The 23,131-nt window shown below is 37.1% G+C and overlaps 1 protein-coding gene across 10 annotated transcripts in view; it reads left to right on the forward strand.

Annotated features, from left to right (window-relative positions):
* The window catches only part of CCDC171 (coiled-coil domain containing 171), a 322,833-nt gene that overhangs the window by 164,854 nt on the left and 134,848 nt on the right, over positions 1–23,131 (forward strand). For all 10 annotated transcript variants that reach the window (XM_038552441.1, XM_038552440.1, XM_038552446.1 and 7 more), the window contains 3 exons: positions 13,246–13,472; positions 13,961–14,143; positions 17,642–17,827. In XM_038552441.1, the coding sequence (XP_038408369.1) occupies positions 13,246–13,472; positions 13,961–14,143; positions 17,642–17,827 (596 nt within the window). The remainder of the gene's footprint in view (positions 1–13,245; positions 13,473–13,960; positions 14,144–17,641; positions 17,828–23,131) is intronic.

Here is a 23,131-nt window from a genome sequence, read left to right on the forward strand (position 1 = left end):
TCAAGATCATGACCTGAGCTGAAGGCAGACACCTAACCAACTGAGCCATCCAAGATGCCCATAGGCTTTGCATTTAAAAGCTTTGGAGAATTCTGGTGTTTCTTGAGAGAGGCCTACCCCTACTTGTAAAGTGAACTGTAGAAGCTTTAATTATATTTGTAGCAGTATATATTTGTGAGTCAGGATTTCCATCATTTTTACAGATAAAAGAGTCAATTTGATTTTTTTTTTTAAGATTTTATTTATTTATTCATGATAGTCACACACAGAGAGAGAGAGAGGCAGAGACATAGGCAGAGGGAGAAGCAGGCTCCATGCAGGGGCCCGATGTGGGATTCGATCCCGGGTCTCCAGGATCGCGCCCTGGGCCAAAGGCAGGCGCCAGACCGCTGTGCCACCCAGGGATCCCTCAATTTGATTTTCAATATGGCATCTATAATGCTTTATTGAAGATCACCCTGTAGTTAGTGTTCTTAGTTTGGCTAAGCAACAATATTCACTGGGCTATATCTCTTAAAAAATTAAGTTTTTAAAAGATTTTATTTATTCATGAGAGACACAGAGAGAAAGGCAGAGACATAGGCAGAGGGAGAAGTAGGCTCCCTGCAGGGAGCCCGATGCGGGACTCGATACCCAGACGTGGGATCCACGCCCTGAGCTAAAGGCAGACAGACGCTCAACCACTGAGCCACCCAGGAGTCCCTTAAAAAATTAATTTAAGTCTATGTTTTAAGTATATTACCTTACTTTTATTACATTAATAACCAAACTTGAAATAGGTTGATAACTGCATCTCAATAAAATTTCCTTTGTTCTAATCATTCCCCCAAATATTATTTGACTGAGTCAAGATATGTTTTTGGATTGTCCTATTATTGGGCATTTATATCTTTAGTATTATTTATAAATAATACAGATAGAAACAAGAGCTTTTGATTCTTAATCAGTGTTCTAGATTTTTCATTCCTGTTGCCTAACACAGTGTCCTTATATATATGAGCTACCGTGTACAGATTCTACAGACTACCCATACATATGTACAAATATCTATACAGACAGTCACACAGTTTCACAGTTTCATACAGTCATGCCTCATTATAATTTTCTTCTACTCAATGGATAATTAAATGCCTTTCCATGTCAATAAAGTAGGTATACTTTATTAATTGTATTTGGTTACATACTACTCCATTGTTTATATATACTATAGTTTACTCTGTGAATTCTCTGTTGATGAATATTGGTGTTCTTAAAATTTTCCATGATTATAAGCAATACTGTAATGAACTGTGATATAATTCACATGTTTATGTAAAAAAATTATGTTTGTACTGTTATTTCCTTGGCTAAATTCCTGAGAAATGAGTTTGTATATTTTACATTTGGAAAGAATTGCTGGTGTGCCTTTCATGAAAGTTCTTTTACCTTATGCTCCTATGAACAGTATGGAGAGTGCTGGTTTCCTCATAATGCCTTTGGCATGTTAAATTTTGATGATCTTTTTCATATTTATTAATTTGAAAGGCAAAAGAAACTATGCTATTGCTTATTTGCATTTTTTATTAGGTTGCATATTTTTTCATTTGTTCTACATTCATTCATATTCTTTTACAGTTATCTCATGTTCATATATGGGGTGTGTGTTTCCTATGGAATTATAAGAACTTGTGTATCACATGTATTAACACTTTGCTCTGTATCATGTAAATAATTTTACTGTTTGTATTTTAGTTTTGTTTGTGTGTTTTAATTTTTATATAGCTAAATTATTAAATATTTATTTTGTGGTTTTTCTGTTGGTAATTTACTTAGGAATCCTAGTCTTATGTCAAGGTTGAATTGCTCGTATTTTAGTCTAGTATTTTCAATTTTTATGTTAGATCTTGGATTTATATGGGGTTATTTTTGGTTTAAGTAGTAAGGAAATGATTTTTATTTGTGTCTAGATGATCGCAGTTAGTCATAGTACTTTTCAGTTCAGTCACCCACCTTTTCCTTACTGAATTAAGATACGCCATTTACTATGTATTAAATTATTATTATACATTCTTCGATCTATTTCCTGTCTCTCTCTCGGTCTAGTCCTTTTTTTTTTTTTTTAAGATTTTATTTATTCATGAGAGACACAGAAGAAAGAGAGAGAGAAAGAGAGAGGCACAGACACAGGCAGAGGGAGAAGCAGGCTCCACGCAGGGAGCCCGACATGGGACTCGATCCTGGGACTCCAGCATCACGCCCAAGGCCAAAGGCAGGCACTTAACCGCTGAGCCACCCAGGGATCCCCTCTCTGGTCTATTCCATGATTTTCTCTAACTCTTCTAATACTAGTATCGTGCTGCTCTTTACATATGTACATCTTGATGTTTTAAAATATGGTAAATCTGTCATTACTTTTGCTTATAGCATTTAGAGCTATTTTCATAGTTGATTTATGTATGTATGTGTATGTATGTATGTATGTATTTATTTACTGTTAGAATATTGCTTTGAGGCAAACATCTTGCTATAATGATTGGTTCTCATGTTTGAAAATTATGTCTACATTCATATTTTCCAAATTATTAGCAATTTGGAGACACAAGCATTATTTTTGGTTTAAGATTGTGATATGTTGGGATTAATTGAAAAGAGTCGCATATAAATGGTTAATAGTGAAAGGTGTTCCTGAAAAAGTAAGCAGGGATCAGATCATGTAGGGCCTTATGGGCAATGTTTTAAGGAGTTTGAAATTTATTCCTAGATCTTCATCTGGGCTTAAAAGCAGTAGTTGTGACAGTATATATTTGTATTTTGTTTTGTTTTGTTTTATTTTATTTTTGAGAGAGATAGTGCATGTGTGTGTGTGTGTGAGTGGGGGTAGAGGGTTAGAGGCAGAAGGTGAGGGAGAGAGAGAATCTCAAGCAGGCTCCACACCCAGCGTGGAGCCCAATTTGGGGCTCGATCTCATGACCCGGAGATCATGACCTGAGCCAAAATCAAGAGTCAGATGCTCAACCAACTGCACCACCCAGGTGCCCGTTGTATTTGTGTTTTAGAAGGTACTTTGTCTATGGTGGAGGATGGGTCGGATAAGGAGAAGACTGAAGAAGAGTAGGGAGATGCTTGCAAGAATACAGATGAGATAAGGTCATGATCACAGAAAACACTGAATAGATTGGAGAAATATTGACGATGGGATGTGGAGATGGTAAGGGAGATGGAGATGTCAAGGGTGACAAAATATTCCCAAGTGTGTGGAGCTGAGTTGGAATTTAAGGCATTAGCATTACTCATGATTAACATTTGTTGTTGTCATATTTTTATGCATTGTTATTAATATTATACTGATGACCAACATTATGATTAAATAATTATGTGTTACATACATACTAGTTAAATAATTACTCATGAATCTCCATTTTCATTAAAAGAGTGTTTCTCAATCTTTCTGAGTTTGAGGACTCCATTTTGGTAAGAAGACATTGTAGACTGCTCTCTCCACACATGATAGTTGTTTTTTTAGGAGCAGTTGACTTTGATAATGTTTTAAAGGATTTTTAATTTTATTACCCACAACATCATGAACATATATTATTCATGCTGTATATTTTTTTTAGGGCTAAGTAAAGATCAAAGTGGCAATGGTTGCTCTACTTAAAAGTGATAAACCCTTCAAATAACTTTTCAGGCTCCCCCATCCTGCCCCAAGATCTGTACCTCACAGGTTTAGAATTACTGGTCAAAACAATTCTTTATGAGTTTATTATAAAGATTTTAACTTTAAATGTATGATATAGCCTTTGCTATTGGAAAAAGTCCAGTAGAGTCCGATACTTTCTCAAAAGACACATGCTATTAAATAGAAGGAAAGTGATTAATAAATGTATTTTACATAAGCAAGAATTTATTAAATGTAGCAAACATTTAAGCAGCTTAGACAAAGGTAGATATGAGATGCTTCAATGATCTTATCTCTTATTTCTGTGTCCTTATTTAAGTAATTCTACCACTATGTCACTGGAGGATTTTTTTTTTTGTTTCTTCATTTATTTAGTGTTGAATTAATTGTACTCTATACTGTATAATGCGAAGTATGTCACAAAAACACTTCTCACTCATCAAAGCATAAATATTTAGTGCTCTTTCTGTAATTCCTTAAGAGTCAGCAGTCAGGAACTTAAAGCATATATGCCTCTTTCCTACTTCTTAAAAATTCAGAAGAATGCCTTGTAGGATTATATTGTCACTCAATTTCACCTTTCAGAGTGGTCAGTGCCTACACAAATATGTTTCTATGAGATAGTAGAATACTGTTATTCATTAAAATTTAATTGTAGTTGATTTTTGCTTTTAAAGGCTCTTTGTGAAAATTTTATTACTTTGATATAGCTGAAAATTTCTTTAAATGATGAGCTTTTATTTTTATTTTTTAAAAAGATTTATTTATGTATTTATTCATGAGAGATACAGAGAGAGAGACAGAGACATAGGCAGAGGGAGAAGCAGGCTCCCTGCAAGGAGCCTTATGCGGAACTTGATCCCAGGATCCCAGGATCACACCCTGAGCTGCAGGCAGATGCTCAACCACTGAGTCACCCAGGCATCCCAAATGATGAGCTTTTATTTTGTTTAAAAAGAATAACTTTGACATACCATTCAAGTTAATATTTTTTATTATTTTTTATTTTTTATTGGTGTTCAATTTACTAACATACAGAATAACCCCCAGTGCCCGTCACCGATTCACTCCCACCCCCCGCCCTCCTCCCCTTCTACCACCCCTAGTTCGTTTCCCAGAGTTAGCAGTCTTTACGTTCTGTCTCCCTTTCTGATATTTCCCACACATTTCTTCTCCCTTCCCTTATATTCCCTTTCACTATTATTTATATTCCCCAAATGAATGAGAACATATAATGTTTGTCCTTCTCCGACTGACTTACTTCACTCAGCATAATACCCTCCAGTTCCATCCACGTTGAAGCAAATGGTGGGTATTTGTCATTTCTAATAGCTGAGTAATATTCCATTGTATACATAAACCACATCTTCTTTATCCATTCATCTTTCGTTGGACACCGAGGCTCCTTCCACGGTTTGGCTATCGTGGCCATTGCTGCTATAAACATTGGGGTGCAGGTGTCCCGGCGTTCCATTGCATTTGTATCTTTGGGGTAAATCCCCAACAGTGCAATTGCTGGGTCGTAGGGCAGGTATATTTTTAACTCTTTGAGGAACCTCCACACAGTTTTCCAGAGTGGCTGCACCAGTTCACATTCCCACCAACAGTGTAAGAGGGTTCCCTTTTCTCCGCATCCTCTCCAACATTTGTTGTTTCCTGCCTTGTTAATTTGCCCCATTCTCACTGGTGTGAGGTGGTATCTCATTGTGGTTTTGATTTGTATTTCCCTGATGGCAAGTGATGCAGAGCATTTTCTCATATGCATGTTGGCCATGTCTATGTCTTCCTCTGTGAGATTTCTCTTCCATGTCTTTTGCCCATTTCATGATTGGATTGTTTGTTTCTTTGGTGTTGAGTTTAATAAGTTCTTTATAGATCTTGGAAACTAGCCCTTTATCTGATATGTCATTTGCAAATATCTTCTCCCATTCTGTAGGTTGTCTTTTAGTTTTGTTGACTGTATCCTTTGCTGTGCAAAAGCTTCTTATCTTGATGAAGTCCCAATAGTTCATTTTTGCTTCTGTTTCTTTTGCCTTCGTGGATGTATCTTGCAAGAAGTTACTGTGGCCGAGTTCAAAAAGGGTGTTGCCTGTGTTCTTCTCTAGGATTTTGATGGAATCTTGTCTCACATTTAGATCTTTCATCCATTTTGAGTTTATCTTTGTGTATGGTGAAAGAGAGTGGTCTAGTTTCATTCTTCTGCATGTGGATGTCCAATTTTCCCAGCACCATTTATTGAAGAGACTGTCTTTCTTGCAATGGATAGTCTTTCCTCCTTTATCGAATATTAGTTGCCCATAAAGTTCAGGGTCCACTTCTGGGTTCTCTATTCTGTTCCACTGATCTGTGTGTCTGTTTTTGTGCCAGTACCACACTGTCTTGATGACCACAGCTTTGTAGTACAACCTGAAATCTGGCATTGTGATGCCCCCAGATATGGTTTTCTTTTTTAAAATTCCCCTGGCTATTCGGGGTCTTTTCTGATTCCACACAAATCTTAAAATTACTTGTTCTAACTCTCTGAAGAAAGTCCATGGTATTTTGATAGGGATTGCATTAAACGTGTATATTGCCCTGGGTAACATTGACATTTTCACAATATTAATTCTGCCAATCCATGAGCATGGAATATTTTTCCATCTCTTTGTGTCTTCCTCAACTTCTTTCAGAAGTGTTCTATAGTTTTGAGGGTATAGATCCTTTACATCTTTGGTTAGGTTTATTCCTAGGTATCTTATGCTTTTGGGTGCAATTGTAAATGGGATTGACTCCTTAATTTCTCTTTCTTCAGTCTCATTGTTAGTGTATAGAAATGCCACTGATTTCTGGGCATTGATTTTGTATCCTGCCATGCTACCGAATTGCTGTATGAGTTCTAGCAGTCTTGGGGTGGAGACTTTTGGGTTTTCTATGTAGAGTATCATGTCATCGGCGAAGAGGGAGAGTTTGACTTCTTCTTTGCCAATTTGAATGCCTTTAATGTCTTTTTGTTGTCTGATTGCTGAGGCTAGGACTTCCAGTACTATGTTGAATAGCAGTGGTGAGAGTGGACATCCCTGTCTTGTTCCTGATCTTAGGGGAAAGGCTCCCAGTGCTTCCCCATTGAGAATGATATTTGCTGTGGGCTTTTCATAGATGGCTTTTAAGATGTCGAGGAATGTTCCCTCTATCCCTACACTCTGAAGAGTTTTGATCAGAAATGGATGCTGTATTTTGTCAAATGCTTTCTCTGCATCTAATGAGAGGATCATATGGTTCTTGGTTTTTCTCTTGCTGATATGATGAATCACATTGATTGTTTTACGGGTGTTGAACCAGCCTTGTGTCCCGGGGATAAATCCTACTTGGTCATGGTGAATAATTTTCTTAATGTATTGTTGGATCCTATTGGCCAGTATCTTGTTGAGAATTTTTGCATCCATGTTCATCAGGGATATTGGTCTGTAATTCTCCTTTTTGGTGGGGTCTTTGTCTGGTTTTGGAATTAAGGTGATGCTGGCCTCATAGAACAAATTTGGAAGTACTCCATCTCTTTCTATCTTTCCAAACAGCTTTAGGAGAATAGGTATGGTTTCTTCTTTAAATGTTTGATAAAATTCCCCTGGGAAGCCATCTGGCCCTGGACTCTTGTGTCTTGGGAGGTTTTTGATGACTGCTTCAATTTCCTCCCTGGTTATTGGCCTATTCAGGTTTTCTATTTCTTCCTGTTCCAGTTTTGGTAGTTTGTGGCTTTCCAGGAATGCGTCCATTTCTTCTAGATTGCCTAATTTATTGGCGTATAGCTGTTCATAATATGTTTTTAAAATCGTTTGTATTTCCTTGGTGTTGGTAGTGATCTCTCCTTTCTCATTCATGATTTTATTAATTTGAGTCTTCTCTCTCTTCTTTTTAATAAGGCTGGCTAATGGTTTATCTATCTTATTAATTCTTTCAAAGAACCAACTCCTGGTTCTGTTGATCTGTTCCACAGTTCTTCTGGTCTCGATTTCGTTGAGTTCTGCTCGAATCTTTATTAACTCCCTTCTTCTCTTGGGTGTAGGATCTATTTGCTGTTTTTTCTCTAGCTCCTTTATGTGTAAGGTTAGCTTTTGTATTTGAGTTCTTTCCAGTTTTTGAATGGATGCTTGTATTGCGATGTATTTCCCCCTTAGGACTGCTTTTGCTGCATCCCAAAGATTTTGAACGGTTGTATCTTCATTCTCATTAGTTTCCATGAATCTTTTTAATTCTTCCTTAATTTCCTGGTTGACCCTTTCATCTTTTAGCAGGATGGTCCTTAACCTCCACGTGTTTGAGTTCCTTCCAAACTTCTTGTTGTGATTTAGCTCTAATTTCAAGGCATTATGGTCTGAGAATATGCAGGGGATGATCCCAATCTTTTGGTATCGGTTCAGACCCGATTTGTGACCCAATATGTGGTCTATTCTGGAGAAAGTTCCATGTGCACTTGAGAAGAATGTGTATTCAGTTGAGTTTGGATGTAAAGTTCTGTAGATATCTGTGAAATCCATCTGGTCCAGTGTATCATTTAAAGCTCTCGTTTCTTTGGAGATGTTGTGCTTAGAAGACCTATCCAGGGTAGAAAGAGCTAGATTGAAGTCACCAAGTATAAGTGTATTATTATCTAAGTATTTCTTCACTTTGGTTAATAATTGATTTATATATTTGGCAGCTCCCACATTCGGGGCATATATATTGAGGATTGTTAAGTCCTCTTGTTGAATAGATCCTTTAAGTATAATATAGTGTCCCTCTTCATCTCTCACTACAGTCTTCGGGGTAAATTATAGTTTATCTGATATAAGGATGGCTACCCCTGCTTTCTTTTGAGGACCATTCGAATGGTAAATGGTTCTCCAACCTTTTATTTTCAGGCTGTAGGTGTCCTTCTGTCTAAAATGAGTCTCTTGTAGACAGCAACTAGATGGGTCCTGCTTTTTTATCCAGTCTGAAACCCTGCGCCTTTTGATGGGGTCATTAAGCCCGTTCACATTCAGAGTTACTATTGAGAGATATGAGTTTAGTGTTGTCATGATATCTATTCAGTCCTTGTTTTTGTGGACTGTTCCACTGAACTTCTTCTTAAAGGGGAATTTTAAGAGTCCCCCTTAAAATTTTTTGCAGAGCTGGTTTGGAGGTCACATATTCTTTTAGTTGCTGCCTGTCTTGGAAGCTCTTTATCTCTCCTTCCATTTTGAATGAGAGCCTTGCTGGATAAAGTATTCTTGGTTGCATGTTCTTCTCATTTAGGACCCTGAATATATCCTGCCAGCCCTTTCTGGCCTGCCAGGTCTCTGTGGAGAGGTCTGCTGTTACCCTAATACTCCTCCCCATAAAAGTCAGGGATTTCTTGTCTCTTGCTGCTTTAAGGATCTTCTCTTTATCTTTAGAATTTGCAGGCTTCACTATTAAATGTCGAGGTGTTGAACGGTTTTTATTGATTTTAGGGGGGGATCTCTCTATTTCCTGGATCTGAATGCCTGTTTCCCTTCCCAGATTAGGAACGTTTTCAGCTAGAATTTGTTCAAATACATATTGTGGCCCTCTGGCCCTTTCGGCGCCCTCGGGAACACCAATTAAAGGTAAGTTTTTCTTCCTCAGGCTGTCGTTTATTTCCCTTAATCTATCTTCATGGTCTTTTAATTGTTTGTCTCTTTTTTCCTCAGTTTCCCTCTTTGCTATCAACTTGTCTTCTATGTCACTCACTCGCTCTTCCACCTCGTTAACCCTCGTCGTTAGGACTTCTAGTTTGGATTGCATCTCATTCAATTGATTTTTAATTTCTGCCTGATTAGGTCTAAATTCTGCAGTCATGAAGTCTCTTGAGTCCTTTATGCTTTTTTCTAGAGCCACCAGTAGCTGTATAATAGTTCTTCTGAATTGGCTTTCTGACATTGAATTGCAATCCAGATTTTGTAACTCTGTGGGAGAGAGGACTGTTTCTGATTCTTTCTTTTGAGGTGAGGTTTTCCTTCTAGTCATTTTGCTCAGTGCAGAGTGGCCAAAAGCAAGTTGTATTGGGAAAAGGAGAAAAAGAGAGGACAGAAAGAAGGAAAGAAAAGAGAAAGAGAAAAAAAAAAAAAAGAAAAAAACGAAAAAAAAAAAAAAAGAAAAAGAGAAAGAAAGGAGAAAAAAGGGGTGGGGGAAGGAAACAAATCAAAAAGCAAAAAAAAAAAAAAAAAAAAAAGGAACCACGGGGGAGAGGATCTTCTGATTCTGTGTACTTTAAGTCCCTTGGCTTCCCCTGGAACTTGTCCGTCTAGCTGGTCTTCTGGGGGAGGGGTCTGTTGTGCTGATTTTCAGGTGTTAGCACTTGGGGGAGCTGCTCTGCCCCCTGCCTGGTGCAGGGCTCAGTGGGGGTTGTTTACCCCGTGAGGCCCCAGGAGCAACAGCCCTAGTGGCGGGGCCAGCTCTGCAGCCCTGGATTCAGCTCCCGCAGTAACTCCGGAGCTCTCCGTCTGCAGGGCCTGGAGGCTCCGGGGCGGGGCCGCTGCTCCGCTCAGCTCGGGGCAGGAGTGTCCTTGCTGTCCTGGGCCCTCCCGGCCTCTGCCTGTCCCGGGGCGAGGCTGGATCCTGGGCTGTGTCCTGGCGCGCAGTGCTCCCGGCCTGCGCTGTTGGATTCGCGCTCCCGGGCCGCGCAGGCCCTTCCGCGGAGCCGCCGCCCGAGCTCTCCGAGCTGCTCCTGGAACCGCGCAGCCCCCTCCGCACGGAGCCTCTTCCTCCGCCCGAGCCCTCCCGAGCTGCTCCCGCCCCGCAGCCCCCTCCGCGGAGCCGCCCCCGAGCCCCTCCGAGCTGCTCCGGGTCCTGCCGTGCGCGCTGCAGCCCTTAGGGAGCTCGGTGCACTCTCCCTGGGGCGCAGTTCCTCTGTTACTGCCCCCGGGAGCCCGAGGGCATCCCGTCCCTCCTGGATCCTGCTCTAACTCCCTGGGAGCCCCTTTCCGCCGGGAAGGTCGGTGCAGCTCCTGCGTCTCCGGGACGGGGCTCTCCTGTCCTGGGGACACTCGCCCCGGCCTCAGCCCGGCTCCTCGCGGGGCCCCTCCCCCTTGGATGCCTTTTGTGTCTTTATTTCTTTTCCCCGTCTTCCTACCTTGATAGAAGCACAAACTCTTCTCACTGTAGCATTCCAGGTGTTCTCTCTTTAATTCTCAGGCCGAATTCATAGATTTTCAGGATAATTTGAAGGTTTTCTAGGTAATTTGGTGGAGACAGGTGATTTGGGGACCCTACTCTTCCGCCATCTTGCACCTCCTCCTCAAGTTAATATTAATTAATTTTTCTTGGTATTATTTAATGTCAGTAATCATTATATTCAGCATTGTTGCAGCTGCTATGAACATAAAAATAAATATAATTAATCCAATAAACATACAAAAAATATCCATATATGCTAGGCTAGCACAGTGCAAATATGGGGTTTGCTGAGATAACAAAGGACATAGCTGAGGAGTTGCAAGCCAGTTGAGAAACAGGGAATACATATATTAGACACTGGAATGATGTATTATATTGAATGTTATAGGTAAAATAAATTTTACTGTTTATTCACTCAACAGTGATCCATTAGACACTATTTCACTAATTCTTTTTTTTTTAATTCTTTATTTAAAAAAAGATTTTATTTATTTATTTATTTATTTATTTATTTATTTATTTATTTATTCATTCATGAGAGACAGGCAGAGTGAGGCAGAGACACAGGCAGATGGAGAAGCAGGCTCCCTACAGGGAGCCTGATAACAGGACTTGATCCCAGGACCCTGGGATCACCACCTGAGCCACAGGCAGACACTCAACCACTGAGCCACTCAGGTGCCCCTCAGTAATTCTTTTAAATCAGTGTTCTTTATTATATGTTAATTGGTATATGAAGCTACTGAACTCTTTTATTCATGACTTAAAGAATTGATTGTTAACAAAAGAACTGTGTATTTTCATTATAATTACTATGCCTTCCATCAATGGGATTCTCAGAGAGTATGTTCATGAGAGGCATATAGAATTAAACTTATATCACCATATATTCTTAGAAGTCAATGCATCAGTAACAGATAGAAATAAATGCTACATGGAGATATTATGCTTTTATCCAATTTACAGTTTTATTTTATGTATAACTTCTAGGCAATGTGGTTTCCAAAATCTGCTGCATAAATTTTTAAAAGATTTATTTATTTATTTGAGAGAGAGAAAGAGAGAGAAAATACTAGCAGGGGAAGGGGCAGAGGGAAAGGGAGAAAGAGAATCTTCAACAAACTCTCCACTGAGGGCTGAGCCTAACACAGGGCTCCATCATGACCTGAGCCCAAATCAAGAGTTGGATTCTTAACCAACTGAGCCACCCAGGCACCCCATGACTGCTGCATAAATTTAGAAATTTATCTCTCTTGGGGAGACTGAGTGGCTCAGTTGGTTAAGTGTCTGCCTTCAGCTGAAGTCATGATCCCAGGGTCCTGGGATTGAGCCCCACATCAGGCTCCCTGCTCTTCAGGGAACCTGCTTCTCCCTCTCCTGCTCCCTCTGCTTGTACTCTCTCTGTCTGTGTCAAATAAATAAATATTTAAAAAAAGTATTCATTTTTATCCACTGAAGAATAAAGAAATAAAATAAGCCTCACATTTTTTAACACAGGGCCTCTGTGAGATTGTTATTTCTGACTCAGGAAACCACTGATTGACCACCTTCTCAGCCAATGTTGCTCTTTAGTGTTGAACCATATGTATTCTTAAAATTGTAAAACATATTTCTATTGGATAAAACTGGCCAAATATGCTTTTTGTGTTTATGATGTAAAGACAAGGTTTAAATTAATTCCAACATCAGAGGCTCTTGAAAGGTAGAATGGTATACTACTGAATTTAAACAATCTCTCTATGCTTGTCATTTTACATGGATAGCATCATAAAACAAATAATGACAGATTAAGACCTGCCTAGCAGAGGGAAAACTAAATTACACGACTTTTATTAAGGCATAAATAAATCTATTAACTATTATCTGGAATGCCAATTAGTAGAAAGTGCACTGACAATTTTATTTATCAACATTAAACACAATTATTAATTACAAACCTGATGAATCCAGCAGCAAGCAGGCCATGTTGGATATGCTGGGACCTTAAGTCCATTATGTGAGAGGGATGATTACCAAAATCCTGTGGGGAAATAAGTAATTGTCGTTGTAAAATTTTAATTGCCTTGGAATAAGGCAAATTATATTTTCTTGTCTGAGAATATAAATAGTATGACATTAAGGTAACAAGCTTCAGTAGTCGTAAATAGAAAATGAATTTACGTTAGGTTTTAAAAAAAAGAAAAGAATGATGATAAAATTTTAGTGTCATAGCGTTCAGTGTAAACAATACGACGTTTCCTTTAGACATGTTGCTTAGTAGGTGAGCTATTTTCTGCATTCGTTTTTTCATATTGAAAATTAATGTAGGAGAGGACTTTTTGAATGACTATCTACAGGTGAATGGGAATTATATAATTGAGAAAATATTTTAATTGTGTTGTGATTGGCAGAGTTGCGAAATGAACAAGAGACAGTTCACATGTTTTCTGTGTCTTTTTCTTTTTTTCCTCCCGAAGATCCAAATTCCAGAATTTGTGGACATATACTCATAGGGGCAGCCAAGAATTCTTTTGCCAAACTCATGGATAAAATTAGTCTGGCTATGGAGAGTATACCTTTGCATAGTAACAGAAGTATTACATATGTAGAAAAAGATTCTCTGGTTCAGAGGTTGGCTCGTGGACTTCATAAAGTAAATACACTGGCCCTGAAGTATGGTCTACGTGGCCATGTGCCCATTTTGGTAGGTATACAATCTCATTAAATAGTGACTTTAGGATTAGTAAATTTAACTCTGAATCACACTTATTTGTAGTTTAAATTAGTTGTGCGTGAATATATTTAGATTTCCTTTAGATTTCATGTAATCTCTTAATGCAATGTGTAATAGCACTTTCAAGTGTCTAAAAATCAGAATACAGAAGTTCTGACATGAGTTGTGAATTTACTGTTTTCTATAAGTAGACTGCAGCAGAATGCTGTGAGACATAAACAGATGTCAGTTCCCTTTTCTAGCTATCTCGATTATTTATTTTCTGCAGTTGTTCATTCCATATCAACCAAATTATTGGTCACATAAAAAATAAAGCTTTCACCTCTCAGTTTCAGTTACAGCTAGTATTGTTCTCTGTACAATCTAAGACACATTTAAGTTGGTAAAATGGCCATTGCTATTGATTTATTAGTAAACCTGTAGTTACTGCTTGTAAAATTGCTCTTGATTAACAACAGAAAACCACAGCATCATTACAGAAGCAAATATTTGGATTTACACAAAGACTGCATGCAGCAGAGGTGGAACGCCGCTCACTGCGCTTGGAGGTCACAGAATTCAAACGAAACGTGAATGAAATGAAAAAGGAAATTGACAAAGCCCAGGGTCTCCAGATGCAATTAAATGAATTTAAACAGTCTGTAAGTATGTGCGATTTAAAATACTGTGGCTCTAGTGAGCTCTCCTGTGATAACCATACACATAAACATATATATACATATATATACATAGGCATATATACATGCATATATGATCTCCTTATCTATATATGTTCTAACCTTTTGTTTGTTTGTTTTTGAGTTTTAGTGTCAAAGTCCCATGAATACGATTTCTTTTCCTTCAGAAAACTTCCTTTCTAAAATTCCCCAACAATACTGTATTATATATATCAAAGTTGCTGAGAGACTAGATCTGAAATGTTCTCACCGCAAGAAGAAATGATAATTATGTCACATGATAGAGGTGTTAGCTAATGCAACTATGGTAATCATATTGTAACGCGTAAGTGTATCATCAACAGGTTGTACACCTGAAATGATGTTCTATCTTCATTATGGCTCAAAAAAACAGAAGTCATACCAGATGCTTAAAGGAGTACTGATTTTTTGTCCTGTTAAACTCCTGTTAAAATGTACACTGTGGCTCAAAGTGTAGAAAAAGGAAGTTCTAGTTAGGAGAGATTAACTGCGTTAGCAAACAAACCCCCAAGTGTATACTAAAAATAATAAAATGCTTCTTCCAGGTGAAGAACCTAATGTTTGGAATGGGAGGTGGGATGTCCTTTCTTTTCCTTTTATATTTACTATTTTGAGTAAACTAGATTTTTTCATTTAAATTAAATTGCTTTTCCAAAGAAATGTTCAATCTAACTTCATTGTACTTGTGTATTATTTAAGCAGAAGATAGCTAAGAAAAGAAAGGCTGGATAACAAATAACATTAAATCAAGATCAGAATGTGTAAATATATGAAGCACAATAAAATGGAGATATCTACGTATTCTATTTGCCACCTTGCTGCCTGGGTTAATTAGTAGCACTGCTATTCTTAATGTAGATATAGGAATATAGAGTTAAAAGATTAACCTGAAACTTTAGAATTGTATCCAACTGATGACAACAAATATAAATAAAAATGCAAAATTTGTTTCCTAAATCTAGCAATAAGCTACTTTTAGTACCCCCTTCTTTGGGAAACCTAAGTTTTGTGTAGATTCAACTTCACTTTAAGTGGCTAATTTGGAATTTGCAGTATTAACATTTGTGGAAAGAGAGTGGCAGAGAGCAGTTTAGTTACTAATCCTATGATAATGTAAATTGCTAATGTTAATTATTATTTCAAATAGCTACACCTTGAAAGGGCCAAAAGTTCTATAAATTAGATCAAGTAATCGTGAATTGACTTTCCAATTGGAGATAAGGAATAGTTTTCTTATTGGTGAATGTCTAAAGACACCAATTTTTTCCTTACTTTCTTAGTTTTTTGTTCAGAGAAGGTAAAATTATAGAGCTACCTCAACATTTTTTAATTATAAAAGTAATATGTGGGGCAGCCCGGGTTGCTCAGCAGTTTAGTGTCACCTTCAGCCCAGGGCTTGATCCTGGAGACCCGGGATTGGGTCCCACGTCGGGCTCCCTGCATGGGGCCTGCTTCTCCCTCTGCCTGTGTCTCTGCCTCGCCTCTCCCACCCTCCCTCTCTGTCTCTCATGAAAAATAAAAAGAATCTAAAAAAAAAAGTAATATGTGATAACTGTAAATAAAAATACAAAAAAGTATAAAGAAGAAAGTTCAAATCAGTCTAATCTTACTACTCATAATGAATTATTATTGAATTATGGATGAGTTTTGTTTCCTACATTTTTTGTGTGTACATGTGCAGATGTACGCTCTTACATACAGTTGTAGTTTAGAATGATTTTGCATGTACAATTTGCAAAAAATATATACAAATATTAATATTTACTTACAGTTCTATAAGCATTTTCTTGTGTCACTTGTTATTAATCCCATTTTAGATAAATGAATACTATTCTATCATATGGATATGTCAATTTATTTGACTATTCTATTAATAAATGTTTCATTTTCCCCCTAATTTTCTTTTGCCATTACACTTAAATCATAAAGACTATTTATAATTTTCAAAGCCAGATCCTTTGGAGTGTATCTCTGCCTCCTTTTGATTTGCTTTTAATTTTGCGTATGCTAACTAAATCTGGGATGTTGAGGTGGTCTGCCAAAATGGAAAGAAACAGCTATTGATACAATTTGAGATTTAGAATCTAGTCAACTTTTTTAGGTGTAGATAATAGTGACTTCCCTGAAAATTGGAAGATCATTATGTTGCTTCCTGGAATATGTATGGGGGATTCTAGATATTCTATACAATGTGATTTCCTAGTCCACAGCTAAGTCTTAGGAAAACAAGTTAACATCTTTGATTAGTTTGGAAGTAATCAGGACTCAGTTTCTAGAATCCAGAGAGAATGTTAGAGTTTGAGTAACTCTTACTCTTGTAAGAACTTTGGTTGAATAACTGGCTTACAGCAAAAGCTAGGCATATATTCCAAGAAATGTTTAATGTGAAATAAAAATAGGATTAATTGGGGATCCCTGAGTGGCTCAGCGGTTTGGCGCCTGCCTTTGGCCCAGGGCGCGATCCTGGGGTCCTGGGATTGAGTCCCACTTCGGGCTCCCGGCATGGAGCCTGCTTCTCCCTCTGCCTATGTCTCTGCCTCTCTCTCTCTCTCTGTTTCTCTGTGTGTCTATCATAAATAAATAAATCTTTAAAAAAATAGGATTAATTGAAGTAATAATTGAAGGAATGAGGTAAGTGCTTTTTATATATTTATATTTATATATTTTATATATATTTATATATTTATATTTTGACACACAGTTGTGAGGTGTAGTGTTCTCAAGCGATGATTTCTAACATTTAATGACCATATTGACCATGTATCAGGCACTGACCCTAAACACTGCAAGGAGTTGATTTGTTCAGTCCTCTCATATCAGGAATTGTTCAAAATTATTATTATCTTTACTTTACAAATGAGGAACATGGGACACAGAGCAGCTAAATAAGTGGCCCGGAGTCACAAAGTTAGTAAGCAGAATCAACAAGATTTGAACATGAGTAGTCTGGCTCTAAAACTCATGCTTTTAACTACTTCAGTGCAGTGGCTAATGTCTATATGTAGCTGTGTTAATAAAGGATTGTTTCATTAAAAACAGAACCGACGGAAAAGTGATGCTATTTTCCTCTAAAAAATAGAGCACGTACTAGCAGTCATCATCTTTCACTGATTTCAGGCAAAGCGCATAGGAGGAAAATAAAATAGCTTCTTTATAGTTGGTCTAAAATTGCAACATAAAGAGAAACATCCTGCCTGGGAAAGCTACTCAGTATTTTTATTCTTTCTGAGCACCCTATTCATCTACTGAGAGTTGTTCTTTAATGCTTAAGCTAACTCAGATGGCACAAGATTAAGAAAAATAAAGTGTACTTTTGTCATGTATCAGACATATAGAAATGTGTGTGTTATACTCTTTATGTTAGCAAATATAGTTTGGAAGATTAAATGATTTAACAGTACATTTAGCTTATCACTGATTTTTTTTTTACCTTTTTCTCAGAAATTGATCACTCATGAGAAGTTTGAAAGTGCATGTGAAGAACTGAATAATGCATTACTTCGAGAACAGCAGGCACAAATGCTACTGAATGAACAGGCACAGCAACTACAAGAATTGAATTATAGACTTGAATTGCATTCCAGTGAGGAAGCTGACAAAAACCAAACTCTTGGAGAAGCTGTTAAGGTACGAAAATATCTCTTTCATAGTGTTTTATTTCCTTGAGGTATGGATCTTTGAGGGAATCACTTATAGCTCCTGAATAAGGAATAGAACCTAGGATCTGAAATTTTATCCTGTAAAGGTTTATAAGGATGGAATGAACTTGGTTCTGAGATCTCAGTTCCAAGCATGCATTCACATGTGTTGAAAATGTAAAAGTAGGTTTTACTTGCACATTGAAAACAAAGTAGGGATTTTTTCCAGTAATAATTTTCTAATTTTTCCATTGTTGTTCTTCAATTTTTCATTGTTTCTTCTTTCTTTAGTTCTTTTCTTTTACTTGTTTTATGTCTCCTGATATTAAAACTCTACATACCTTTTGGATTTTGAAAAGTTTTGGGTGTGCGTCTATCTGATTTTTACATAAGTGCGCATCTGGGGAGGGGGGAAAGCTTTGGTTAGGAAGAGTTGTTCTCTGTGTTATATATTTTTGGCAGAGGTACTTAGAAGGGAAAAGAGAAATTATAAAAAATAGTTGCCATTTCGGAAATTTTATTAACAAATTTAGGACTATGGTATCTTTGGTAAAAGTTGGCTGTAAAGTATAATGGAATTCTAGTCTCTGTATTTGTGGAGTTTTCACTAGTGAAGTTATGCACAGTGAAATGAAATAATTAATTCTAGGAAAGCCAAAATTATATAAGCCTTGATATTGGGTATCATATTTAATTCAGTAAGCAACTCAGAGTTAATGTATAATTTATCATGCAAATGGTATATATTTATTCTAATAGCTAAACACTAATACTAATAAAATGGTCAAAATTTATTGAGTTTCCTATTTTCCAGGCACTATGCAAAATACTTTATAAGGTATTATCTCATATAATCCTCACACAAACTCTATGGGATCACTTCATTTTGTAGATGAGAGAACCAAGATATAAAGAGGTTACACACATAACCACTGGTAAGTGATAGATCTAGGGTGTCAGACTTCACATCTGCCTCCCTGACCACCTCATTACATATACTATTGATTGACAGCATACACATGCCAGGCTCTGTGCGACATTCTCTACATGAATTATCTTGTATTCATGCTTTTTTTTTTTTTTTTAATTTTATTTATGGGATCCCTGGGTGGCGCAGTGGTTTGGCGCCTGCCTTTGACCCAGGGTGTGATCCTGGAGACCCGGGATCGAGTCCCACATCAGGCTCCCGGTGCAGGGAGCCTGTTTCTCCCTCTGCCTATGTCTCTGCCTCTCTTTCTCTCTCTCTGTGACTATCATAAAAAAAAAAATTATTTATTTATTCATGAGAGACAAAGAGAGAGAGAGAGAGAAGCAGAGATATAAGCAGAGAGGGAAGCAGTTTCCATGCAGGGACCCCGATGTGGGACTCAATCCCGGGACTCCAGGATCATGCCCTTGGCTGAAGGCAGGCACTAAACCACTGAGCCACCCAGGCATCCCTCTTGTATTCATTCTTAAACTACCTCTATGAAATAGGCACTATTATTATTCCCACTTTTAAAAGTCTTTATTTAAATTTCAGTTAGTTAAGCATATAGTGTAATATTAGTTTCAGGTGTACAATATAGTGATTCAGCACTTCTGTTCAACACCCATTTCTCATCATGACAAGTGCCCCCCTTAATTCTTATCACGTGTTTCACCAGTTCCTCTGCACTGACCTCTGTTCTGGTAACCAAAAGTTTGTTCTCTAGTATTAAGATAGAATTTCTGGGTTTGCCTCCCTTTCTGTTTTTTTTTCCCTTTGCTTGATTATTTTGTTTCTTAAATTCCACATATGAGTGAAATCATATGGTATTTTTTTCTGACTGAATTATTTCGCTTAGCATAATACTCTCTAGGTCTATCCATGTCATTGAAAATGGCAAGATTTCATTCTTTTTTATGGCTGAGTAATATTGCATTATTCCACACACACGCGCGCGCACACACACATCCCATGTCTTCTTTATCCATTCATCAGTCGATGGACACTTGGGCTGTTTTCATAATTTGGCCATTATAGTTAATGCTCCTGTACACATCAGGTGTATGTATCCCTTCAAATCCGTATTTTTGTATTCTTTGGGTAACTACCTGGTAGTGCAGTTGCTGGATCATAGAGGACTTCTATTTTCAACTATTTGAGGTGCCTCCATTCTGTTTTCCAGAGTGGCTATACCAGTTTCCATTCCTACCAACGTGCAAGAAGGTTGGTTCCCCTTTATCCACACCTTCACCAACACTGTTGATTTTAGCCATTCTGACAGGTGTGAGGTGATATATCTCACTTCATCTTTGGAGAAATGTGCATTCATGTCTTCTGTCCATGTTTTAAATTGGATTATTCATTTTGGGGGTGTTGAGTTTTATAAATTCTTTATGTATTTTGGATAGTAACCCTTTATTGGATATATCATTTGCAAATATCTTCTATTCTGTAGGTGTCTTACAGCTCTTTTGATTGTTTCCTTTGCTGTGCAGAAGCTTTGTATTGTGAAGTCCCAATAGTTTACTTTTGCTTTTATTTCCTTTGCCTCAGGAGATATTTCTGGATAGAAGTTGCTATGGTTGATGTTAAGAGGTTACTGCCTGTGTTCTTCTCTAGGATTTTTATGGTTTCAGGTCTCACATTTAGGTCTTGAATCCATTTTGAATTTATTTTTGTGTTTGGTGCATTCCCATTGTTTTTTGATGAAACTCAGAGTGTTCAGTTGACTTGCTTGGGGTCTTTGGCCTATAAATATTGAAACTGGGATTTAGAAACTGTTTTAGGAAAAATTAGAAACTAATGAAATTTAAAAGAAGATACAAGTGAATTTAAAGAAGGAATTATAGATGACCTTAAAGAAAAAAATCTCCTAGGACTACTAGGATACTATTAATATTTTGGAGTATATTTTTCCTGATATGTGTATTAAGTCAAACCTTTTGAAATTGCTGTTTTTTACAAGTCAAAAACAAATGCCAGCAATTTTATATGGTTCAACCTGATATATATAGTTTTTCTTATATAAAAGAGAACACACTTACCTACTATTTTATAACATGCTATTAATATATATTAATAACAGTTGTAGACATTCGTATTGCCTGATATGATTCTGATACAAATGTTTTTTCTCCATTCTTATACAAGTAATAAATATTCATTGTGTAAAAATAACAAAGTATAGATGAAGAAAAATAAAAGTTAAAAGAATCCCAAATCATATCATCATATATATCTACAGTCAAAATTTTGTTGTATACTATTTCAGACCTTAAGTTTTATTTATTTATTTATTTTTTTAAATTTTATTTATTTATGATAGTCATCACAGAGAGAGAGAGAGGCAGAGACATAGGCAGAGGGAGAAGCAGGTTCCATGCAGGGAGCCTGATGTGGGATTCGATCCTGGGTCTCCAGGATCACGCCCTGGGCCAAAGGCAGGTGCTAAACAGCTGCGCCACCCAGGGATCCGAGACCTTAACTTTTATAAATAATAGACATGTAACCAAATATAAGTGCATAAAATATAATCATACTGTTACATATAATTTTTAATTTACTTTTTAAAAACATCATGTCCACAATTTTTTTCCATGCTAATAAATATAGCAGTGTCATCATCTTTAATGGTTGATGGAGTTCTTTTGAATATGCATAGTTTATTAGTCTAGTTTCTTACTGTAGATTTAGTTTCATTTTCCTTCCTTCCTTCTTTCCTTCCTACCTACCTACCTACCTACCTACCTACCATGTAATTCTAAGATGAGAAACTCTGTGGCTAAATCTTTATATACATATCTGTGATTATTTCCTTAGCATAAATTCCTAGACGAGGAATTACTAGGTGAACTGCCGCATAAATTTTAAAGTGTAAATATTATGAATTGGCCTACAGCAAATTTTTATCAGTCAACTTTTCTACTAAAAGGTATGGCAGTTTCACTTTTTAGCCCACCTGGCTATTACTACTTCAAAAATTTTGCCAATTTGATCAGTATGGCCTTGTCACTGTAATTTGTATTTCTTTGATTACTAGTCAAGTTGGAACATATATTTTTAGAAATATATTGGTTCACATTTTTATGCTTCATATCTGATTAATAGATAATGCAATTAACTAGGCTTTGACAAAGCATATAATTGTGTCCTATTGGAGTCTTTCTGTAATAGCTTGGAGTTTGTGTTTAGGTATAGTATCTTACAGAAGATAAAAAGCTGTTCATATTAATTTCTTTAAAATGCCAGTAGCTTAAATATTGTTGTCAGGAGTAGAGAATTGTTTAATTACTATCTCTTAATTAGAACTAGCAGGTGGTGATGTGAAAATGCTCTCTTGTGGGAGGCAGCATAGTTCATCAGAAAAAGCACTGGCCTTGGAACAAGTATTTCTGAATTCAAATCCCAATTCTGCCACTTGGGCAAATAATTTAACCTTTTTCAGCCTAAGTTTCATCTTCTGCAAAATTAGGGGTAATGATATTTATGTTACAGAATTTTTATGAGAATTAATTGATACTGGTTGAAAAGCAAGTATATGCTTGATAAATATTCTTTTGTGTTTTATGTGTCCTATGCATAACTTCATTTAAAAAATGAAGTGTCTTGCTTTGTTTTTAGTCATTTTTCTGTATGTAATAGTTTTTTATGAATCATACTTTGGATAGGATATTCAGAAAGGCCTTCCTTCATGATGCAGCTAGATTTTGGCTAAGAGACTGTATTACAGTGGTGCATTAAAGAGTCAAGGAATCTCCAAGGACAAGAATATTATAACATCAACAAAGCTCAGTAAGTGGAATCAGAGTTAGCACTGGGAAAAGATGCTGGACTTACCTGCAGGCAGATATCAAAGTGTTAGAAGTAGGAGGCAACACTTTAGGCTCCACCAGCGGATCAGGCCCTGGACCTGAGGCTCCACACTAAGGAACTGCCTGATAATGTGAATGGGATAATCTCAGGTCAGTAGTATCTGGGCAGAAGCTAATGTAAAGTTTTCTCTGAAAGGAAGTTCCTTCAGGACCCCCCCCCCCCCCAGGTGAAATTCAACAAAGAAACTGACACATAGCAGATATGTTCATCTTCTATTCAGCCACATCGCTAAATTCTCTTGTCAATTTGAGTAATACTTTATCTGTACTCTTGAGGGGTTTCTACATAGAGCATTACATTATTTGTTCTATAGTGAGAGTTTTGTTTTTCCTTTCTAAACCCTTAATCTTTTAATTTTTTTCCCCCTTCCTTACTGCACTGGCTAGGATACAATGCCGAGTAGAAGTGGAGGCAGCAAGCATCCTTATCTTGCTGCCAGTCTTGAAGAGAATC

This window comes from Canis lupus, chromosome 11, assembly GCF_011100685.1.
Source record: "Canis lupus familiaris isolate Mischka breed German Shepherd chromosome 11, alternate assembly UU_Cfam_GSD_1.0, whole genome shotgun sequence".
NCBI classification, from domain to species: domain Eukaryota; kingdom Metazoa; phylum Chordata; class Mammalia; order Carnivora; family Canidae; genus Canis; species Canis lupus.